Genomic DNA, 17,841 nt, shown 5'->3' with positions numbered 1-17,841 from the left:
CCATCCATCCATCTCTCTATCCATCCATCCTCCATCTCTCTATCCATCAACTCACTCATCCATCTGTGCACCCATGACATCCACCCATCCAGCCAGCCAGCCAGCCACCATCCTTGCATACATCATTCCTTCCTTCATCACTCCTAGTCTTTCCTTCTTCCCATTCATACCTTCTATGCATTATGCATCCTTCTGTCTGTCTTTCCTTGTATCCTCACTTTCTTCCACCTATCTACCTTTCCTTGCTTCCTTCCTCCACCCTTTTTCTTCCTTCTATCCATCCATATTTGCTTCCTTCCACATCTATTTTTTCCATCTATTTAGACATGGTTCCTCCCTCCTTTTCCCCTTCCACTCATCTTTTCTTCCTTCCATCTGCTCATCCATCTTCTCTCCTTCCCTCCTTCTGTTCATCACTTCTTCCTTCCATCCATTCCTCCACCCATCCATCTTGCCTTCCTTCCATGTACATTGAATTAAGACTATAATGCTTCTGAATCTATTCCAAGGACTGGATACTGATAAACAAACCACAGCCAATTGAATGAATTTAACTTATTTTTCCTCCTATCATTTGGGGAAATATGGTTCTCATTGGACCTGAGGAGCCCAGAACCCTGCTGATGTTGGAAGGAGCAAATGAGGATACTGTGGTGTAAAAGACCAGAGATGGACCCACGAAGAGTTTGCAAGGGTTGTAAAAACACACCTCGGATCCAAGGGCATTTAACTCTTGAAAAAGCTACAAGGTCCTCATTCCAGGGTTTGCTGGGGATGCAATGGGAGTTTGGCCCATGAACTTGAACAAGACAAGTGTGCACCAAAAATCAGTGTGTCTTGGTAAAAAAATTAACTGAGAGATGAATGAGGCTGTGAGTTTTTGGAGTCAAGGAACTCCTGGTTCTATTATTTATTTGCTGTGCGACTTGGCAGCCTCTCTGGGCTTGGGTTTACTCATCTGTAAATTGGAGCTAAGTCACATGCTTGTAGCAAGAATGAAAGGATAAGGTGCATGTGCTTTGGGATGAATTGTGTCTCCCCCCAGCCACCGAAATTTGAGAAGCTCCAATCCCTAGGACCTCAGTACGTGATTGTATTTGGAGACAGGATCTTTAGAGAGGTAATTAAGTTAAAAGGAGGCTGTTGGGGTGGGCCCTAATCCAATCTGGCTGCTATCTGTATAAGAAGAGGAGATTGGAACACAGAGGGACATGGGGAACGTGTGTGCAAAGGAGTGACCATGCCAAGAGGCAGTAAGAGGTCACCACCCACATGCCAAGGAGAGAGGCCCCAGAGAACCCAGCCCTGCTGGCACCCCCCAGGTTCTAGCTGCGAGAAAATACACTTCTGTGCTCTGAGCCACCCAGCCTGTGGTACTTAGCTTTGGCAGCCAGAGCTGACTAATTCAGTATGCAATTTAGCACGGTGCCTGCAAGGCAGCCAGCCTCAGTACGTGTTCACTGAAAATCCAACAACTGCACAACTCTGATGTCAAGACACTCAGAACAATGAGCAGAGAGGTGAGTAAAAGGATAAGAGAAGAGAACCAGGGGAGCGCCTGTGTGGCTCGGTCGGCTAAGCATCTGGCTCTTGATTTTGGCTCAGGTCACGACTCAAGGTTGTGGGATCAAGTCTCGAGTCAGGCTCTGCACTGACGGCAAGGAGCCTGCTTGGGATTCTCTCTCCTCTCTCTCTGCCCCTCCTCTGCTTGTGCATTCTCTCTCAAAATAAATAAATAAACATTAAGAGAAAGAAAGAAAGAAAGAAAGAAAGAAAGAAAGAAAGAAAGAGAAAGAAAGAAAGAAAGAAAGAAAGAAAGAAAGAAAGAAAGAAAGAAAGAAAGAAAGAAAGAAAGAGTACCAGGGCAGCTTTAGGAGAATCTGAGTGAAAAACATGTGGGGGTCAGAATAGTGGGGGGACAGACTTGTGTGTAAGATGCTCTAGCCCTGGGCTGGGACTCTCCACCAGATCCCAGGGACAGAAGGGATGAATGAGGGTCCTTTCCAGTTGTTTTCCTCATCAAGGACAGGTGGTAAAGGACAACAGCTGCTCCCCAATCCCAAAGTGGGGACGAGACCCGGGAAGCCAGGGCAAGGAATACTCACCAGTGGTAGTTGGGGCTGTGGCTCCATAGGTGTAACCTGCAGAGAGAAGGCCAGAGGAGCTGAGTGGGAGTTGGGGTGAGCATAAAGGAGTAAGGGAAAGGTAGGATTTAGGGGCCTTTGTGGGAAAAGCAGAGAGGGAGAGGCAGAAGAGGGATGCTTAGGGAGGAGGTGTCCAAATAGTGGGATCGGAGGTGGCTGGAGCCCATGGTACCATCATTGGAACGAACCCAGAGCAGAGGGGAAGGAGATGGGCCACAGCTTCCTTTAGAGAAACACAAACTCTGGCTGGGAAAGAGACCCTTGTGGGAGCACAGCCCCTCACCGTTGACACAGAGGCTGTCCCTGTCCAGGGTGAAGGGCCCCAGCCGGGTGATGCCATGGGTCTCACGGCTCAGCTCCCAGTATAGCCGCTCTCTGTCCAGCCTGGGGCCCACAGGGTCAGAGTGGACGGTGCAGACGATGTCCACTCCAGTGGCTGTCCCACCCTTCTCAAGCCTGGGGAAAGAAGGACATGGGGATGTTGAATACTGTTGGAGGGGTCCTTCTGGATGGGGACAGCAAGAAGGTAGAAGGCAGGAGGCAGAGAGGGTATAAAAGGGCTGGCTCTGAAGGCCAGAGGGGCTCTCCTAAGTGTCTCTTGTTGGAGATGACCCCCTCACAACTAAGAACAGAAAACACCTTAATTGGAATTGGCAGACAAGATCTAGTGGTTCTTCCAAGAGGAAAGCTTTCATCTAAAACAGATGATCGTCTGGATTTTGTAAGTATAAGCACGATGCCTCACTTCTAGGTCTTGAGCGTTCCTACTCCGGGGGCATGAAGAAGGCACGAAAGTGTTGTGAGGGGTGCTGGAGGCCAGCTGTGCCAAAGGCATGCCCAGAAACTGAGCCCTGCTGGCCAGCGCGTGAGGATCCACTGGACCCAACACATCCCTCCACCCGGGGGTCTCACCTGAGCGAGGCAAGTCTGCAGCCAGCGTAGAGGGGGCCGACACTGGTCTTACTGAGCAGGAGCTTGAGCTGGTGGGGAGAGAGAGGAGGGTGAGCAGAAGGGCTGAAGGGCTAGGCGGGCGGGCATTGGTGGCGCTGACGGTGGTCATCGAGCGGCTCTCACCTGGTGCTGGAGGATCATCTTGGTGGAGTTGAACTTCAAGGAACTGGGGTGCCCCATGTCCTCAGTGTAGTGCAGGTTGGTGATGGTGAAGTTCAGGGTGAAGGACACCAGAGCGGGGCCAGTGGCTGCAGTGAGGGAGGAAGAGAAAAATGTCCAGCTTGGACCACGGTAAGGGCCAAGGTTGCTTGGAGCTCTAACGGTAGAGTACTGGCAGAGGACCTAACTACGGCCATGGACTGCAGAGGCGGAAGGAGAGAACATGGAATTCTTCACTCATTTCATTCAGTGAGCGTGTACCAGGTGTCTCATGTGTGTGAGGCTCTGTGCTGGGCTCTGCGGGTCCAAGGTGGGGCATAGGCTGCTAATATTGAAGCCAGGAGAGTGGCCAGACCATCATGCTGCAGGGGAGCCCAGAGGCTGTGCATTTCCAGAGGGGTATCCAACAAACGACTGAGGACAGCTTCCAGGAGGAAGCATCACTTCAGATGTGACCAAGAGCATGAGTAAGAGTCAGCTGAGCAAGAGGAAGAGCACTCAAGTGGAAGAATCAGCCTCTGGACACAAGCCCAGCAGGAGGACAGGGTAGTTGTACTCAAGGGACTTGAATGCTTTCATTGTGGCCATGAGGAAGTATAGATGTGAGACTGGAGGGGTCCTGGGAGCCCAGAAAGGGGGGGCAGTGACTATGCAGCTCAGGGGTTTGGACATGTAGATAAGGTGGAGTCATCCAAAGATCGTCAACAAGACAGCAATTATGTGGACAGAGGGAGGGACGCTGCAGCCGCTGTGCAGAGGACTGTAGGAGGCCAGAGAAGAGGCTACTGCATTAGTCCTGGCAAAAAAAAAAAAAAAATGCCCATGGCCTGAATCAAGGCTGAGTGACACAGATACAGAGAAAGGACTTGCAAGATATTACAAAGGGAGAAGAGATGATTTGGTGATGGATGGATGGATGTGGGAGGTGAATGAGAGGGAGGGCCAAGGTTGACACCCATGTCCCTGCCTTCGGTAATAAGGAAAGGGAGCAAGTTTGGGAGGAGACTGTGACTTCAGAGTCAGAGACCAAGGGCCCCGGTGATGTCCAGGAGGTGGGTGGGTGGACCAAGCATCAGAAGCTGCTTCATGGAGTGGGCTAGACTCGAGATTTGGATTCTGAGCAGCTAGACCCACAGAAGCTAGATGCTCCCTAAAACCCATGAGAATGGATGAGTTTCCTTGGGGAAGCTGAATAAGCAACGAGAGAAGAAGTGATCTTGAATGAAGGATTTCGTAGAAATGATTTTGGTACCAGTAGGACCTTCCTACTTGAGGGCTTGAGGGTTGGAGCTAGAGAAGGACGCGGAGGTGACAGCAGCGGAGGGAGAAAACCACAAGGGATGCTATCAGAGGTGTGCTCCATCGGTGTGGGAATGGTGGTAACAGTGGTGGCTCCTGTGATAAATTGTGTCCTTGTGTCTCTGCCCATTTAGCCTGGAGTCAGGGCATCGTCCTCAGTTGTGTTGGGGGGAGAGGCGGCTCCTGTCACCTCCAGCTCGGCCCGCATTTCCATACATGTCCTCTGGACTTCCCATCCAGAAGGGGAGGAACAGGAGGGAAGGCCTGGCTGACTGAGCAGCCCCCATCTTTAGGGGAAGGGTGGTGGTCACAGGCACAGGAGGTCGAGGTCGGAAATACTCACTGTTGGGGGTGGTGGCTGAAGCCGATTGGGTGTGACCTGTAAAGAGAAAGCAAGATGAGGAGGAGGGGAACGGAGAGGTCCTGCGTGAAGGGGCAACTTGGCTGTGAGGCAGCTGGACCATCCCAGCCATGATTCCTCACAAGGAAGACAATCGGGAAGACATCTCCGGAGAGACCAAAACCTTGCCCAAAGCACAGGAAATGTGAGCCCCAGGGGAAGTCTGAACTCATGTAGTGCCTACTGCTGCAGAAGCCACAGGGAGCAGGAGACCCACAGCCCGGCACAGCCCGCACCACGGATGGAGAGTCTGTCATCCCGGAAACTGGGAGGAGACAGGTGCTTGGGGTGGGGACCTCGTCATCCTGCAGATGCCAGGGACCGGGGGCCTATGTCTGGGGCTTTAATGGGCATGGATCCCCATTCACCCAAGGCTGGGGTGGAGCAGGGGTGTGGAGGGCAGGCGGTGGGCTCCTGGCCTTTTCTGTTCTAAGGGCAGGGCCTCACGTGGTTGCAGGGACTTCTGAAGCCTCTGAATACTCACTGCTGGGGGTGGTGGCCCGCGTCTGGTGGGTGAAACCTGCACAGGTGGAGGGAGAAAGGGTGAGGAGGGGGAGGAGTGAGGGAAAGGGAGGAATGGATGGAGAGGAGGATGTGGGGCCTGGAGAAGTGCAGACATGGGTGGCAGCCCCTCACCATTGATGTAGAGACTGTTGGGATCCAGGGTGTAGGGACCCAGCCTGGTGACACCACGGGTCAGCTGGCTCAGCTCCTGGTACAGCCGCTCTCTGTCCAGCCCAGGGCCCGTGGGGTCAGGGCGGTGGGTGCAGACGGCATCCACTCCAGTGGCTGCCCCATCCTTCTCGGGCCTGGGGAGGGCAGGTAGAGGTAACAATTGATGCAGTCCCCAGGCAGGGCTCCTGGGACCCCTGGGGCGGGACAGGAAGGAGCCAGGGGAAGCGAGGAGGCTGGAACCCACCTCTGGCCAGCCTGGGACCATGCACACTGTCAATGGGTGGGAGGATTTTTATTAAATCGCAAGTCTGAAACCTGCAGCCTCACGGCATGGGGACGGGAGGGCTTCTACTTGAGACAGGCGGAGAGCTGGAATTGGGGATTAAAGCAAGTGGAAAAGGCATGCTTGTCTTGAGAGGAATCCTGGGGATAGAACTGAAAACCTCAAGGAAGTACCCTCTTTGGTCAAATCGAGGCAGGAGGAAATTCAGAAGGATGACCAGACTAGGGTCCCCATCCTACTGAGGGGCTCTGCAGAATCTGAGAACAGTTTGGGTGGGGGGGGAGGGAGGCGGTTACAATCAGAAGAGGCCTTGATCCTGGAGCCAGTGCCTCCTGAATTCCACCTCTGCTGAGGGCAGAGAGGGAAGGAAGGAAGCAGAGGGAACTCCTAGGGTCTGAAAGCCCTTAAGGCAGCCCTGGCCAGGGACTGTAAGGTCTCACCTGAGCAAGGTCAGTCTGCAGCCTGAGTACAGGGGGCCCACACTGGTGTTCTGGAACAAGGGTCCGAGCTGTGGGTGAGGGCAAGGAAACTTAATAGATGACCTGTGGGGCACCTGGGTGGCTCAGTCAGTTGAGCGTCCTACTTCGGCTCAGGTCATGATCTCACGGCTCTCGTGAGTTCCAGCCCCGCGTCGGGCTCTGTGCTGACAGCTCAGAGCCTGGAGCCTTCTTCGAATTCTGTGTCTCCTTCTCTCTCTGCCCCTCCCCCACTTGTGCTCTGTCTCTCTGTCTCTCAAAAATAGATAAATGTAAAAAAAAAATTTAAAAAACATAGATGATCTGTGATGCAGGGGCAGGATGGGTATCGGTGGGCGGGGCAAGAATGAGGTGGGAGGGGCTAGCTCCCGGAGGACCGGGCAGGAGTGGGCGGGGCTGGCACCAGAATGCAGGATGGAGACTAGGTGCGCGGGGCTGGCAGGGTGAGGTGGGCGCGGCTCTCACTTGGCGCTGCAGGGACCTCTCCGTGGTGTTAAATTTCAAGGATCCAGGAGGCTGCATGTCCTCAGCGTAGTGTAGGTTGGTGATAGTGAAGTTGAGGGTGAAAGGCACAAGGGGATGTCCCGTGGCTGCAGCAGGGGAGGGAGAGGAGAGGCCAGGCTGTCAGGCCCGGGATGGATACGCGGCAGGGCCTGGGAATAGCAGCCGTCTCACTGGGGACTGTAGCAAGGGCTGAGGGTCCTTGGGGACCTAATCTCAGAACCACCGGTGTGGACACGAGACCATCACATGATGCAGGCGAAGGTGGGCGTGATTTGCAGGAGACAGTTTACCACCTGACATTCTTATTTACTCAAGCCCACGTTCAGGTACTTCCTTCCGTCCGCCCGACCACCCTCACGTGGTGGCCATTTCTCTGTGTCCAGCCAACAGCACAGAGGTGACGCACAGCTGAGTCTTACTGCAATGACTTCCCAGCCTGTGTCCCTGATCTCTTCCCTCCCTGACAGCTGGAGGTGTGAGCCGGGGCCCGCAGCCTCCTTCCCTGATGGTGGTGGTGGTGGGCGGGGGAGAGCTCCTGAAGACCCCTGAGTACTCACCACTGGGGGCGGTTACTGGTGTCTGGTGGGTGTAGCCTGCGGAGAGAGGGCGAGAGAGAGGGGAGGTGTTGAGGTGAAGCAGGACTAAAGAAGCCCTGGGGGTTTGGGGGGGGGCGGGAAATGTGAGGTTGACAGCTCAGCCAAGGGGAGGTGGCCGCTACTCACCACTGACACAGAGACTGTCCTGCTCCAGGGTGTAGGGGCCCAGCCAGGTGATACCACGGGTCAGCCGGCTCAGCTCCCAGTACAGCTTCTCTCTATCCAGCCCGCGGCCCGCAGGGTCGGGGCGGTAGGAGCAGATTGTGTTCACCCTGGTGGCTGCTCCAGCCTTCTCTGGCCTGGGGAGGGCAGGACACAGCAGGGCAGAAGGTTAAGATCCATCTGCAGAGGGTCCCTGAGGGCTACCATTATGGGGGCACCATGGGGAAAGCCAGGAAGCGGTGCGGTTCCTGTCGACAGGCCCCGAGATGCTCGTCATCCACCACTGAGGGAATTTGCTCCACATGCTGAAAATGGTTCCTTCCGGGGCCGCCTCCTGAGACCGGGCCCCTCTGTGTTTTATGATGCAGCATCGTCACACTGCCGAGTCTCACTTAAAATGGGAATCTGCCTTTGTCGGGAATCTGCTGAAATCCTTCCGGCTCCCTACTGCCTGTGGATGAAGCCCCACTGTGCTGTCCCAACATGCACATCACGGCATTCACGGCCACCCCGCGCCTCCCCGCTTGTGGGTGAGAATGTCTGCTCTGCATGCTGGCTACCTTAGGTTCTCAGCTGTGGCTCCCTCTCCCTGAACCACTCCTCCTGGCCCGGAGCCATGTCTCCTGGCCACCGAGTCCTCCTCTCCAGGTATGAGCTGCCACTTCAGTTCCTCCTGGACCCACTACACTTCCCATCTCTCGGCACTGCAACAGTCTCTCCGGGCCTCAGTTTCTCATCTATAAAATTGGTGTAATCATGGTACCCAGGTATGTCTCGTGAGGATTAAGTCTGTTGTTGTAAGTATAAGGCTTACAACGGTATCTGGTACATCCCTAAGTGCTAGGGGAGTATCTGCCACTATTGTTTTATTCACCATTAAGTTATGTGTTTTTATATCATTAATCACATAATTCACATATAATAATTACATATAATTAATTTGTGTGCATATGTTTGCATGTGTTTGCATATAATTAACGTGGTACCCTCTTTTTGATGGCAGAGTCAATGCTTTGGCCTCCATGGAGATTTCAGAGCTCAGCATGGAGCTTGGACACAGTAGGTGCTCAAGCAATGCTTGTGAATGCAAAGAAAATTTGTAGAACACCAGGGCAGTGGTAGGAGGTCACTTCTGCTGTGGATGCATCAGTACCCTGGGCTAGACCCCAAGAAAGAGGGCCTCATTCCATCCTGCTCTATCTTAGCACCGCAGGGAGGGAATCCTTTCTCAAATTCTATTTTTGGAGCCATGGAGATATCCTGGGGAGATGCCCACCAAGGCTGAACCCTCCAGGGAACCTCGGAATGGAGAGGGCCCCCTCATGTTCAGAAGCCCCATCACTCAGTGAAGGGGGGCTGAGTTGCACATGTCTGCACTGGAAGGGAGCAGGGAATTGAAGGCTGGGATTATGGGGAAGGGAAGGGAACCCACGGTTCTTCCCAAAGAAAAGAAGCAAAGAAGCTTAGTGGGAACAGGTATGGACTCTGAGGAGGCTGGGCTTGAGTCCTGGCCCCACCACTTGACAGCCACTGGCTCTGAGAAGGCTCCTTAGCTTTTTTGTGCCTTGATGATTTCCCATCTATAACATAGGGGTAATAGTAGTGACATTAAGAGAGTCCAGGGAGATGATGGACAGGAAGCATCTCGCCCAGTGACTCTAACCTGGGGCGCTCTGGATCAGGAGCCATTTGGCAATGCCTGGTGACAGATTTGGTCGTCACTACTTTGGGGTGGGGATACTACAGGCATCTATCGAGTAGTCAAGATGCTGCTAACTAGCCTACAGTGCAGAGGACAGCCAGCCATGACAAGGACTCTCTGGCCCAGAATGTCAGTAGTGACCATACACCAAGAACTCCAATGTCTGACTAAGTATTTGCTGTGTGTCAGCCTTCAGAAATATTTGCATGTAGTGTGGACATGGTAGACTGGGGATCATAGCCTTTGTGAAGGATCAGGGATGGGTCCTTTATGAAGAAATTCAGTTCCAGCAACTTTCCAGCTGCTATGATCTGTCATTTTGTTCCCATTAAATATTGCATGGGAGATTTGAGACTCAGGAGGATGGGAAGGTCTGGAGCAGGGCCTGGGGGCCAGCAGCCCAAGGGACAGTGGTTATCCCAGGCTGGGAGCTGGAAAGGGCTGAGGCCAAAGTGAGGAGTGAGCCCTGGAGGACCATGGTAAGAATCTCCACTGTGCCTCACTGGGCCATCTTCTCTGGGGGTCCCACCTGAGCGAGGTCAGTCTGCAGCCAGAGTAGAGGGGGCCGACACTGGTGTTCTTGAATAAGGGTCTGAGCTGTTGAAGGAGAGGGAGGTGAGCGGAAGGTCTGAGCTTGACGAGGGCAGGGCTGGGGCAAGTTGGGTGGGGATGGCAGCTGTTGAGGGACAGGGAGAGGTGGGTGGGGCATGGGGGAGGTAGGCGGGACATGGGAGAGGTAGGTGGGGCTGGGTGGGTAGGCGGGCATCAGCAAGTGGTAAAGGAATGAGGTGGGCGGGGCTCTCACCAGGCTCTGCAAGACCTTCTCTATTTCGTTGAACTTGGCTGAATCCATAAGCTGCATGTTCTCTGTGTAGCGCAGGTTGGTGATGGTGAAGTTGAGGGTGAATGGAACCAGGTCAGGGCCGGAGACTGCAGTGAGGTTGGGAGAAAAGTCACGCCCTGAGCCACTGTCTAAGCTGGATTTAGGGATGGTGGGGTAGAGTCTGGATCCACATCCCTGGTGCCCAGTATATTCACATCTAGTTCAAGAGCTCAGAATATCTCCTCCCCAAATGGGAGACTTTATTTTGTTATTCTACTAATAGTAATGATGTTAATAATCACAACAAAAATAACAGCAATCATGAGAGCTGATGTTTGGTAAGAGCTTCCTCTATGCTCAGAACTTTCTATCCAGTATCTCGTGTAGTCCTCAAACAAACCCTGGAAGTGAATCCTTTTACTTAGTCCCAGTTGACAGAGGATGAAAACAAGTTTCAGAGAAGTTAAGTCACTTCCCCAAAGCCACACAGCTATTTTAGGACAAAAGCCCAAATTCTAGAGCTTGAATGACTTAAATAGGAGTCCTGCCCATCTTCTGGCTGTGTGACCTCAGAAAAAACACTCAGCCCCGCAAGAACCAGTCTATGCCTCTCTCAAACAGAGAAAGAGCAGTGTCCATCCGCTGGGGTCGAAGATCATACACGTAAAGCAGAGTCTGCATGATGTGACAAACAAGCTGTGAATGGTGTTGTCACTGCTTTGTAGACATTGTTGCTGTTGCTACTTACATCTGCTTTCTCTGCTTTCGTCTCTGCCCTTTGGGAATTAGTCCTGGATTTGCCCATGACTATTTCCATTCTACTCTAGCAGGAGGTAAAGCTTTGAGAGTTGTTCCAGAATGTACCACTGCATCTAATCTCACTAACCGACCCCCCCATGGGTCCCCTAAGGCCAACACGGTCACAGGTTGGTCCCTGGCAGGTCACCTGAGGTAGATTGTAAAAGTGACCACAGATTCTACACCCTTGCAGTGTGGTGTGGCAGCCCCTTCTGCCAAGAGCCTATTTCTTGACTTTTGGCCGTGACTTGCTGTGGCCAATGGGATGGCCTCTCTTGCTTCTAGGAAGTCTGTGATCACCATATGAGGAAGCCACAGCTAGTCTATGGGATGATGAGAGTCCACATGAAGGGAACTGAGGCACCCCAGCCATACGTCAGTTATCTTCCAGAAGCAGAGTCACCTAGCTTACGGGCAGGTGACTACAGACACATAAGGGAGCCTGGTTCAGACCCAAGGAACTGTCCAGCTGACCTATATACTAGAGAGCAGAGCAGTATGTGATTGTTTTAATCCAGTAAATTTGAGGGTCATTTGTTATGCAGTAAAACCTAGCTGATACAACACCTTCACAGAAAGCAGAATGGATTAAAAGGAGTCACTGCTTTAGCCTGGGATTGAAAACCCAGAGTTACAGAGCTCTCCAAACCTAGGGATGGAGTTGGACTGGTCTGTTACAAAGGCATGGTCCCCAAAAATCATCCTCCCCACACTGTCCCCTTGTTGTGACCTGCCTGCACATACCTTTTGCCCTTCTCATTGCTAAGCACAGAGGCACGTGGGTGGGAAGGAAGGAGACATGGAGAAAAGGCTCTTACCTGTAGAGCTGGAGAAGGAGATTGGAGCTACTGAGGTTCCTGAGGGTGTAGAAATCACAGGAACTGAGAAGCAAACAGCATAAATAAGAAAGATGCAGCCTTATAACCTTGGAGATGCCGAAGACAGGGGCCCTTGATACCCAGCCCGAGCCACAGAAGGTAGAGGTAGGGGTATGGGGGTGACCAGGCCCCTCAAGGCTTCTTTCCTCCATGAGGCCCTGGGCTAGGGTAGAGGGAGCAGCTGTTCCCACGAGATGTGGGGGCATAGAGCCATGTAGGGTTTGAGCACTTACCACTGGGGATGGGGGTCAGTGGTGATCTGGTGTAACCTGCAGAGAGTGGATAAGAGAGAGGTGGGATGTTTGAAAAGTTTAAGCAAAGGATGAAGGGGTTGGGCCACTGCTGGAAGGACCGATTCCGTCAGGAGGTCTTGTCCCTTCCAGACAGTGGGTAGTGCCTCCTATAACCTTTCTCTGACTCTCCATCTCCCTGTGTATGATGTAGCCCTTGGTGGGGAAGGAGGATCTCACAAGGAAAAGAAGAATGAGGACAGAAGCGTCTAGAGGCAGACAGGGATGTATCCTCTGTCCAGAGCTCAGGGCACCAACAGAATAATCCATCTGGGGTACGGGAGGAGACCCCTGTCAGCACCAGATGCTCACCGTTGACATAGAGACGGTCCCTGTCCAGGATGTAGGAACCGAGCTGGGTGACACCATGGGTCTGGCGGCTCAGTTCCCAGTAGAGGCGCTCCCTGTCCAGCTGGAGACCCGAAAGGTCAGGTCGGTAGGTGCAGACAGCGTCAACTCCAGTGGCTGTTCCACCCCTTTCAGGCCTGGGGAGAGAAGGACCTGGGCATGGGTATGGGACAGAGCGGCATCCCGGGCAGGACATCATTCTATCAGCCCGCCTGTATGTGAATGCCTGCTTCCCTGTTTTTTGTTGTCCAGACAGGAGCTGATCGTAAGAGAAGGGGCATCTTTACACAACAAAGGACCAGAGTGGGTGTTTTAGAGTCAGATGACCATCGGTTCAAACCTTGGCTCTGTCACTTGTTGAATAATCCACATAAGTGGGTCTAACTCGGTTCTCCCATCTTTGCAGTGTGGATAATGCTCTAACCCTTTTGTTAGAATGTCATGGTGATCGCTTCTCGGCCTTTTGGCTAAGATCAAGTGTAGAATGTCATGGTGTTTGGGGGGTACCTGGGCGGCTCAGCTGGTTAAGCACTCAACTTCTGCTCAGGTCATGATCTCATGGTTCGTGAGTTCAAGTCCTGCATCAGGCTCTGTGCTCACAGCTTGGAGCCTGGAGCCTGCTTCAAATTCTGGGTCTCCCTCTCTCTCTGCCCCTTCCCCACTTGGGCTCGCTCGCTCTCTCTCTCTCTCTCTCCCTCTCAAAAATAAATAAAAACATTTAAAAATATCATTTCAGAATGTCATGGGGTTTGGAAATGATACTAATATCTAGCTTTGGTGCCAGATAACTCTTTAATTAACTGTTTAATTGTTTAACAAATATTCACAGAACCAAGCATTTACAGTCCCTAGCACTGGCTAGCAGCTCTGAGCACTGGATTCTGCTCTGAGCAGTTGATCCAACCCAACTTTTGGGCCTGAGCACCTGAGCATGAGATGCTGCCTAGCAAAGACCCCCTACCCACCGTCTACCTGCCTCTTGTATTCCCAGCTCCCTGGCAAAGGAAGCAGGAAAAATTAACCCTGAAGGGCAGGTAGCACTGCCAGATTACTGGGGACGGACAGAGTGTCCCTTGCACCTCAACAGGATGGAAGTGACCTGGAGCCAAGCTGCTTCTAGCTCTGGTCTCCTAGAAACTTGTTAAAGGTGCAATGTCACTCGTGTTTACCGGTGATGCTGCTTATGGTGACAATGACCCCTTGTTGACGGCCTGAATCTTTTCTGGGAGGGCCGAAAATGGACAACAATACCTGACGGAAGCTATCGCTTTGGGCTTCCTTAGGCATGGTAAACCTCTTAACGTGTCAGGACTGTTACAAGAGATACTGGTTACCTTTTGGACATGGAACACGTAAGCCAGAGTGGCCCCATCTCCTATCCACTGATGTTATGTTTCTTTGCACATTAACCGTCATCTGGATTCCAAAAGAAAAGTCCTTGGACTTCCAAGAAGGTTCTTAGAAAAAAGAAACGTCCGATGCTTGCCGTGCTGGCATGCCATTTCTTGTCTGAGTGTGACCTGTTCGGATCTTGCAAGTTTGATGATTGGATTGGATTTAAGATGACCTAGAGAGAGCTGGCACCAGAGCTGGGAACTGTGTGAGACACGCAAGGTGCCTGGATGCAACATTTAAGGGAGTGCTTGCTCTCAGGGGGCTTTGCAGACACAGGGTGAGCACCTGAGGGGGAGCACCTCCTTAAATTTTGTGCCCTCGGCACCTACTTCCCTCCCCAGGCCAGGCCCTGGCCAGCCCAACCAGCCCATCCCTTACTATGCCTCCTAAGGCAAGACAAAGAAGTGTTTTCAGGGGCGCCTCGGTGGCTCAGTCCGACTTTGGCTCAGGTCATGATCTCACAGTTCGTGGGTTCGAGCTCCATATGGGGCTCTGTGCTGACAGCTCGGAGCCTGGAGCCTGCTTCAGATACTGTGTCTCCCTCTCTCTGCCCCTAACCCACTCGCATTCTGTCCCTGTCCCTCTCAAAAATAAATAAACATTAAAACAATGTTTTTAAAAATTAAAAAAAAAAAAAGAAGAGGTCTCACCTTAGTGTGGTCACTCTGCAGCCAATGTAGAGCGGACCAATGCTGCTGTTGGCAAACAAGGGCTTGAGCTGGGAAGGAGGAAGAAGGTGAATGAAAAATAGACGTAAAAGCAACCGTCATTTTAAAACACCATATTCAAAAATAAAACAGCAGCTCCCCAGTCATCTCGATACAACACTTAATTCTCAGAAGAACCCTTTGGGATCAATGCTTTTATGATCTTAGTTTTACAGAGGAAGAAATGGTACCAGAAGGCAAGATCACTACTCCGAAGGCACATCACTTCTCCATGGCAGATCCAAGTTTTGCACCTAGAAACTGTCTTCCCCTCCAGCCGTCCGTATCCTCCAGAAGTATAGGAAGGAGACTCAAAGAGGGGTGGGGAGGACGTTGGAAGAGAGGGATGGGTTTCAGGGGGTTCTTACCAGGCGTTGTAGAGCTGACTCTGTGGAGTTAAACTTTGCCGAGCTCGGCTGCATGTCCTTCGTGTAGTGCAGGTTGATGATAGTAAAGTTCAGGGTGAAGGGCACTGGGGCAGGACCAGCAGCTGCAGTGGGGAAGGAGGAGAAGAGGCTATGCACTGAGTCGGGTCTGGACCAGCTGTAAGGCAATGGGCCACTGGGACACACGACCCTAGCCTGCTCAGAGGACTCTATCATCTTGGAGATGCCAGGGAGAGACTACCCTCACCTGGGATGTTTTTTGGGTATCGTTCTCTGTTCATCTGAGGCTGGGGATGGAGTGGGGGTGGGGAGCGGAGGCAGTGGTATGTTCTATTTGGATCCTCATGCCCTAACCTCTTAAAGATGTCCCCTCGGAGGTTCCTCCCCGGCAGGCAAACCCGCGCTGCCCACCCACGTTTGTGTGCGCTACTGCCATCTACTGGTCATATCTTTTTCTTTGCTCAACGCCCAAATCCCTCAAAACCCCTAGGCTGGGTTGGACGAACATGAGACCAGGTGACGAACCAAGAACTAATGACCCTAAGACTGTCTTGGCTCCAGCCAGCTTCTTTCTCTTACCAGGGCACCTTTGAAGACCCTCCCAGGTAGGTTCAGCCTTCAATGCCACGTTTGAAAATTTGCCTGAGGAACAATTTGTCAGCTAACAATTTTTCCCCCAATTAACTCATTTAATAAGACTTATTTTATGAATAAGTCCTCTCAAGTATATCCTCATTCAAAAGTATATTTAAAGCAAGAAGGCAAAACCAGCTTCTTTTGGTTGTCTTTAAAAACAATTTTTTTAATGTTTATTTATTTTTCAGAGAGAGAGAGAGAGACAGAATGAGCAGGGGAGGGGCAGAGAGAGAGGGAGACACAGAATCTGAAGCAGGCTCGAGGCTATGAGCTGTCAGCACAGAGCCCGATGCGGGGCTCGAACCCACCAACCGTGAGATCATGACCTGAGCTGAAGTTGGGCGCTTAACTGACTGAGGCACCCAGGCACCCCTGTTCTGTTGTCATTAAAACTCAATGTCATTGAGGGGCACCTGGGTGCCTCATTCAGCTCAGGTCATGATCTCATAGTTTGTGGGTTCGAGCCCTGTGTTGGGCTCTGTGGTGACGGCTGAAAGCCTGGAGCCTGCTTTGGATTCTGTGTCTCCCTCTCTCTCTCTCTGCCCCTTCCCCGCTCATGTTCTGTCTCTTTCTCTCTCAAAAATAAACAAAATTTTAAAATATTAAAAAAAGCCAATCCCCAATGATTGCATGCTGTATTATGCTATTAATACGTTCCCAAAATAATAACATTAAAGAGATGAGAAACAGATTAGTGGTTGCCAGAGTGATGCTGGGTGGGTATGCCTGTAAAACACCTTTGCAGTGATAGAACTGTTTTGAGCCTTGATTGTAGCAGTGCTTATGAAAATCTGCCTATGTAATAGAATGGCATAAAACCACACACACACACACACAGAGACACAGAAATCCATGTAAAACTAGTAAAATCTGAGGTCTATAGATTTTCATAATTAATTTCTTGGTTTTGATATTATACTGTAGTTACAGAAGGTGTAACCACTGAGGAGAAATTGAATGAAGCATACAGGGAACTCTACTATATTTTGCAATTTTCCGTGAATATGGAACTGGAAGATATTATGCTAAGTGAAACAAGTCAGTCAGAGAAAGATACCATATGTTTTCACTCATATGTGCATCTTGAGAAACTTAACAGAAGACCATGGGGGAGGGGAAGAGGGAAAAAACATAGTTACAGAGAGGAAGGGAGGCAAACTGTAAGAGACACTTGGATACTGAGAACAAACTGAGGGTTGATGAGGGGTGGGGGAGAGGGGAAAGTGGGTGATGGGCATTGAGGAGGGCACCTGTTGGGATGAGTACTGGGTGTCGTATGGAAACCAATTTGTCGATAAATTATATTAAAATAAATAAATAAATGAAAATATTTTTCCTATCAAAAAAATGAAAAATAAAACTAAGAAGCAGAAGTACAGAGTGTGGCATGTTTATGTGCTGAATAACATGGTTATCTTAAATTTTTTTATGTTTATTTATTTATTTTGAGACAGAGAGAGAGTGAGCGTGAGCAGGGGAGGGGCAGAGAGAGAGAGGGAGAGAGAGTATCCCAAGCAGGCTCTGCACTGGCGGCACAGAGCCCAACGTGGGGCTTGAACTCATGAATTGTGAAATCATGACCTGAGCTGAAACCAAGAGTTGGACACTCAACTCACTAAGCCACCCAGGTGGCCCAAGAGCTCTGTGCTGACACCGTAGAGACTGCTTGGGATTCTCTTTCTCTGCCCCTCCCCGGCTCATGCTTATTCACACACTCTCTCTCTCTCTCTCTCAAAATAAATAAACTTAAAAAAAAAAAAAAGAGTTGGATGCTTCACTGACAGTCACCCGGGGGCCCCATGGTTATCTTTTACAATTATTATCAATTGTAACTGCACATTCAATTCCAGTCTTAGTACACTGTCAACTTGGTGAGGGGAGGGACCACACCTGGCTCAGCATCTTCTCCCCTCTGCCTGGCACAGGTCATGTGCCCAGTGATGTCCATCATATTAAATTCTCTGGTAGTCCCTGTGCTGTGTGCTTCCATACATTTTCATTCAACCTTCACAACGACCTTATGAGGCATGATTATTCTTACTTGGCTGATGAGGGCGCTGAGGCACTGAGAGGGCTGGTCAATTGTCTAAGGCCAATGCAGCTGGACAGATGAGGACACGTTCTCTGCTCTTGAGGAGGTCAGAGCAGAGCAGGGGAGCCCATGGTAGCTCCAGGGTTTTTCTTGATAACTTCCAGATATAGATTTGAGACTCCTCACAAGGAGCTGGA

The 17,841-nt window shown here is 51.3% G+C and overlaps 1 protein-coding gene across 2 annotated transcripts in view; it reads right to left on the bottom strand.

Annotated features, from left to right (window-relative positions):
* The window catches only part of MUC16 (mucin 16, cell surface associated), a 95,769-nt gene that overhangs the window by 21,870 nt on the left and 56,058 nt on the right, over positions 1-17,841 (bottom strand). For both annotated transcript variants that reach the window (XM_058728843.1, XM_058728842.1), the window contains exons 23-40: positions 14,959-15,080; positions 14,534-14,601; positions 12,453-12,625; positions 12,084-12,119; positions 11,791-11,853; positions 10,157-10,281; positions 9,881-9,948; positions 7,614-7,786; positions 7,449-7,484; positions 6,853-6,977; positions 6,352-6,419; positions 5,590-5,762; positions 5,438-5,473; positions 4,897-4,932; positions 3,219-3,343; positions 3,057-3,124; positions 2,428-2,600; positions 2,106-2,141 (exon numbers count right to left, since the gene is read on the bottom strand). In XM_058728843.1, the coding sequence (XP_058584826.1) occupies positions 2,106-2,141; positions 2,428-2,600; positions 3,057-3,124; positions 3,219-3,343; positions 4,897-4,932; positions 5,438-5,473; positions 5,590-5,762; positions 6,352-6,419; positions 6,853-6,977; positions 7,449-7,484; positions 7,614-7,786; positions 9,881-9,948; positions 10,157-10,281; positions 11,791-11,853; positions 12,084-12,119; positions 12,453-12,625; positions 14,534-14,601; positions 14,959-15,080 (1,704 nt within the window). The remainder of the gene's footprint in view (positions 1-2,105; positions 2,142-2,427; positions 2,601-3,056; positions 3,125-3,218; positions 3,344-4,896; positions 4,933-5,437; positions 5,474-5,589; positions 5,763-6,351; positions 6,420-6,852; positions 6,978-7,448; positions 7,485-7,613; positions 7,787-9,880; positions 9,949-10,156; positions 10,282-11,790; positions 11,854-12,083; positions 12,120-12,452; positions 12,626-14,533; positions 14,602-14,958; positions 15,081-17,841) is intronic.

This window comes from Neofelis nebulosa, chromosome 4 (genome assembly GCF_028018385.1).
Source record: "Neofelis nebulosa isolate mNeoNeb1 chromosome 4, mNeoNeb1.pri, whole genome shotgun sequence".
Lineage (NCBI taxonomy): Eukaryota > Metazoa > Chordata > Mammalia > Carnivora > Felidae > Neofelis > Neofelis nebulosa.
The sequence above is the reverse complement of the archived record's forward strand: the minus strand, read 5'-3'. Positions and strand labels throughout refer to the sequence as shown.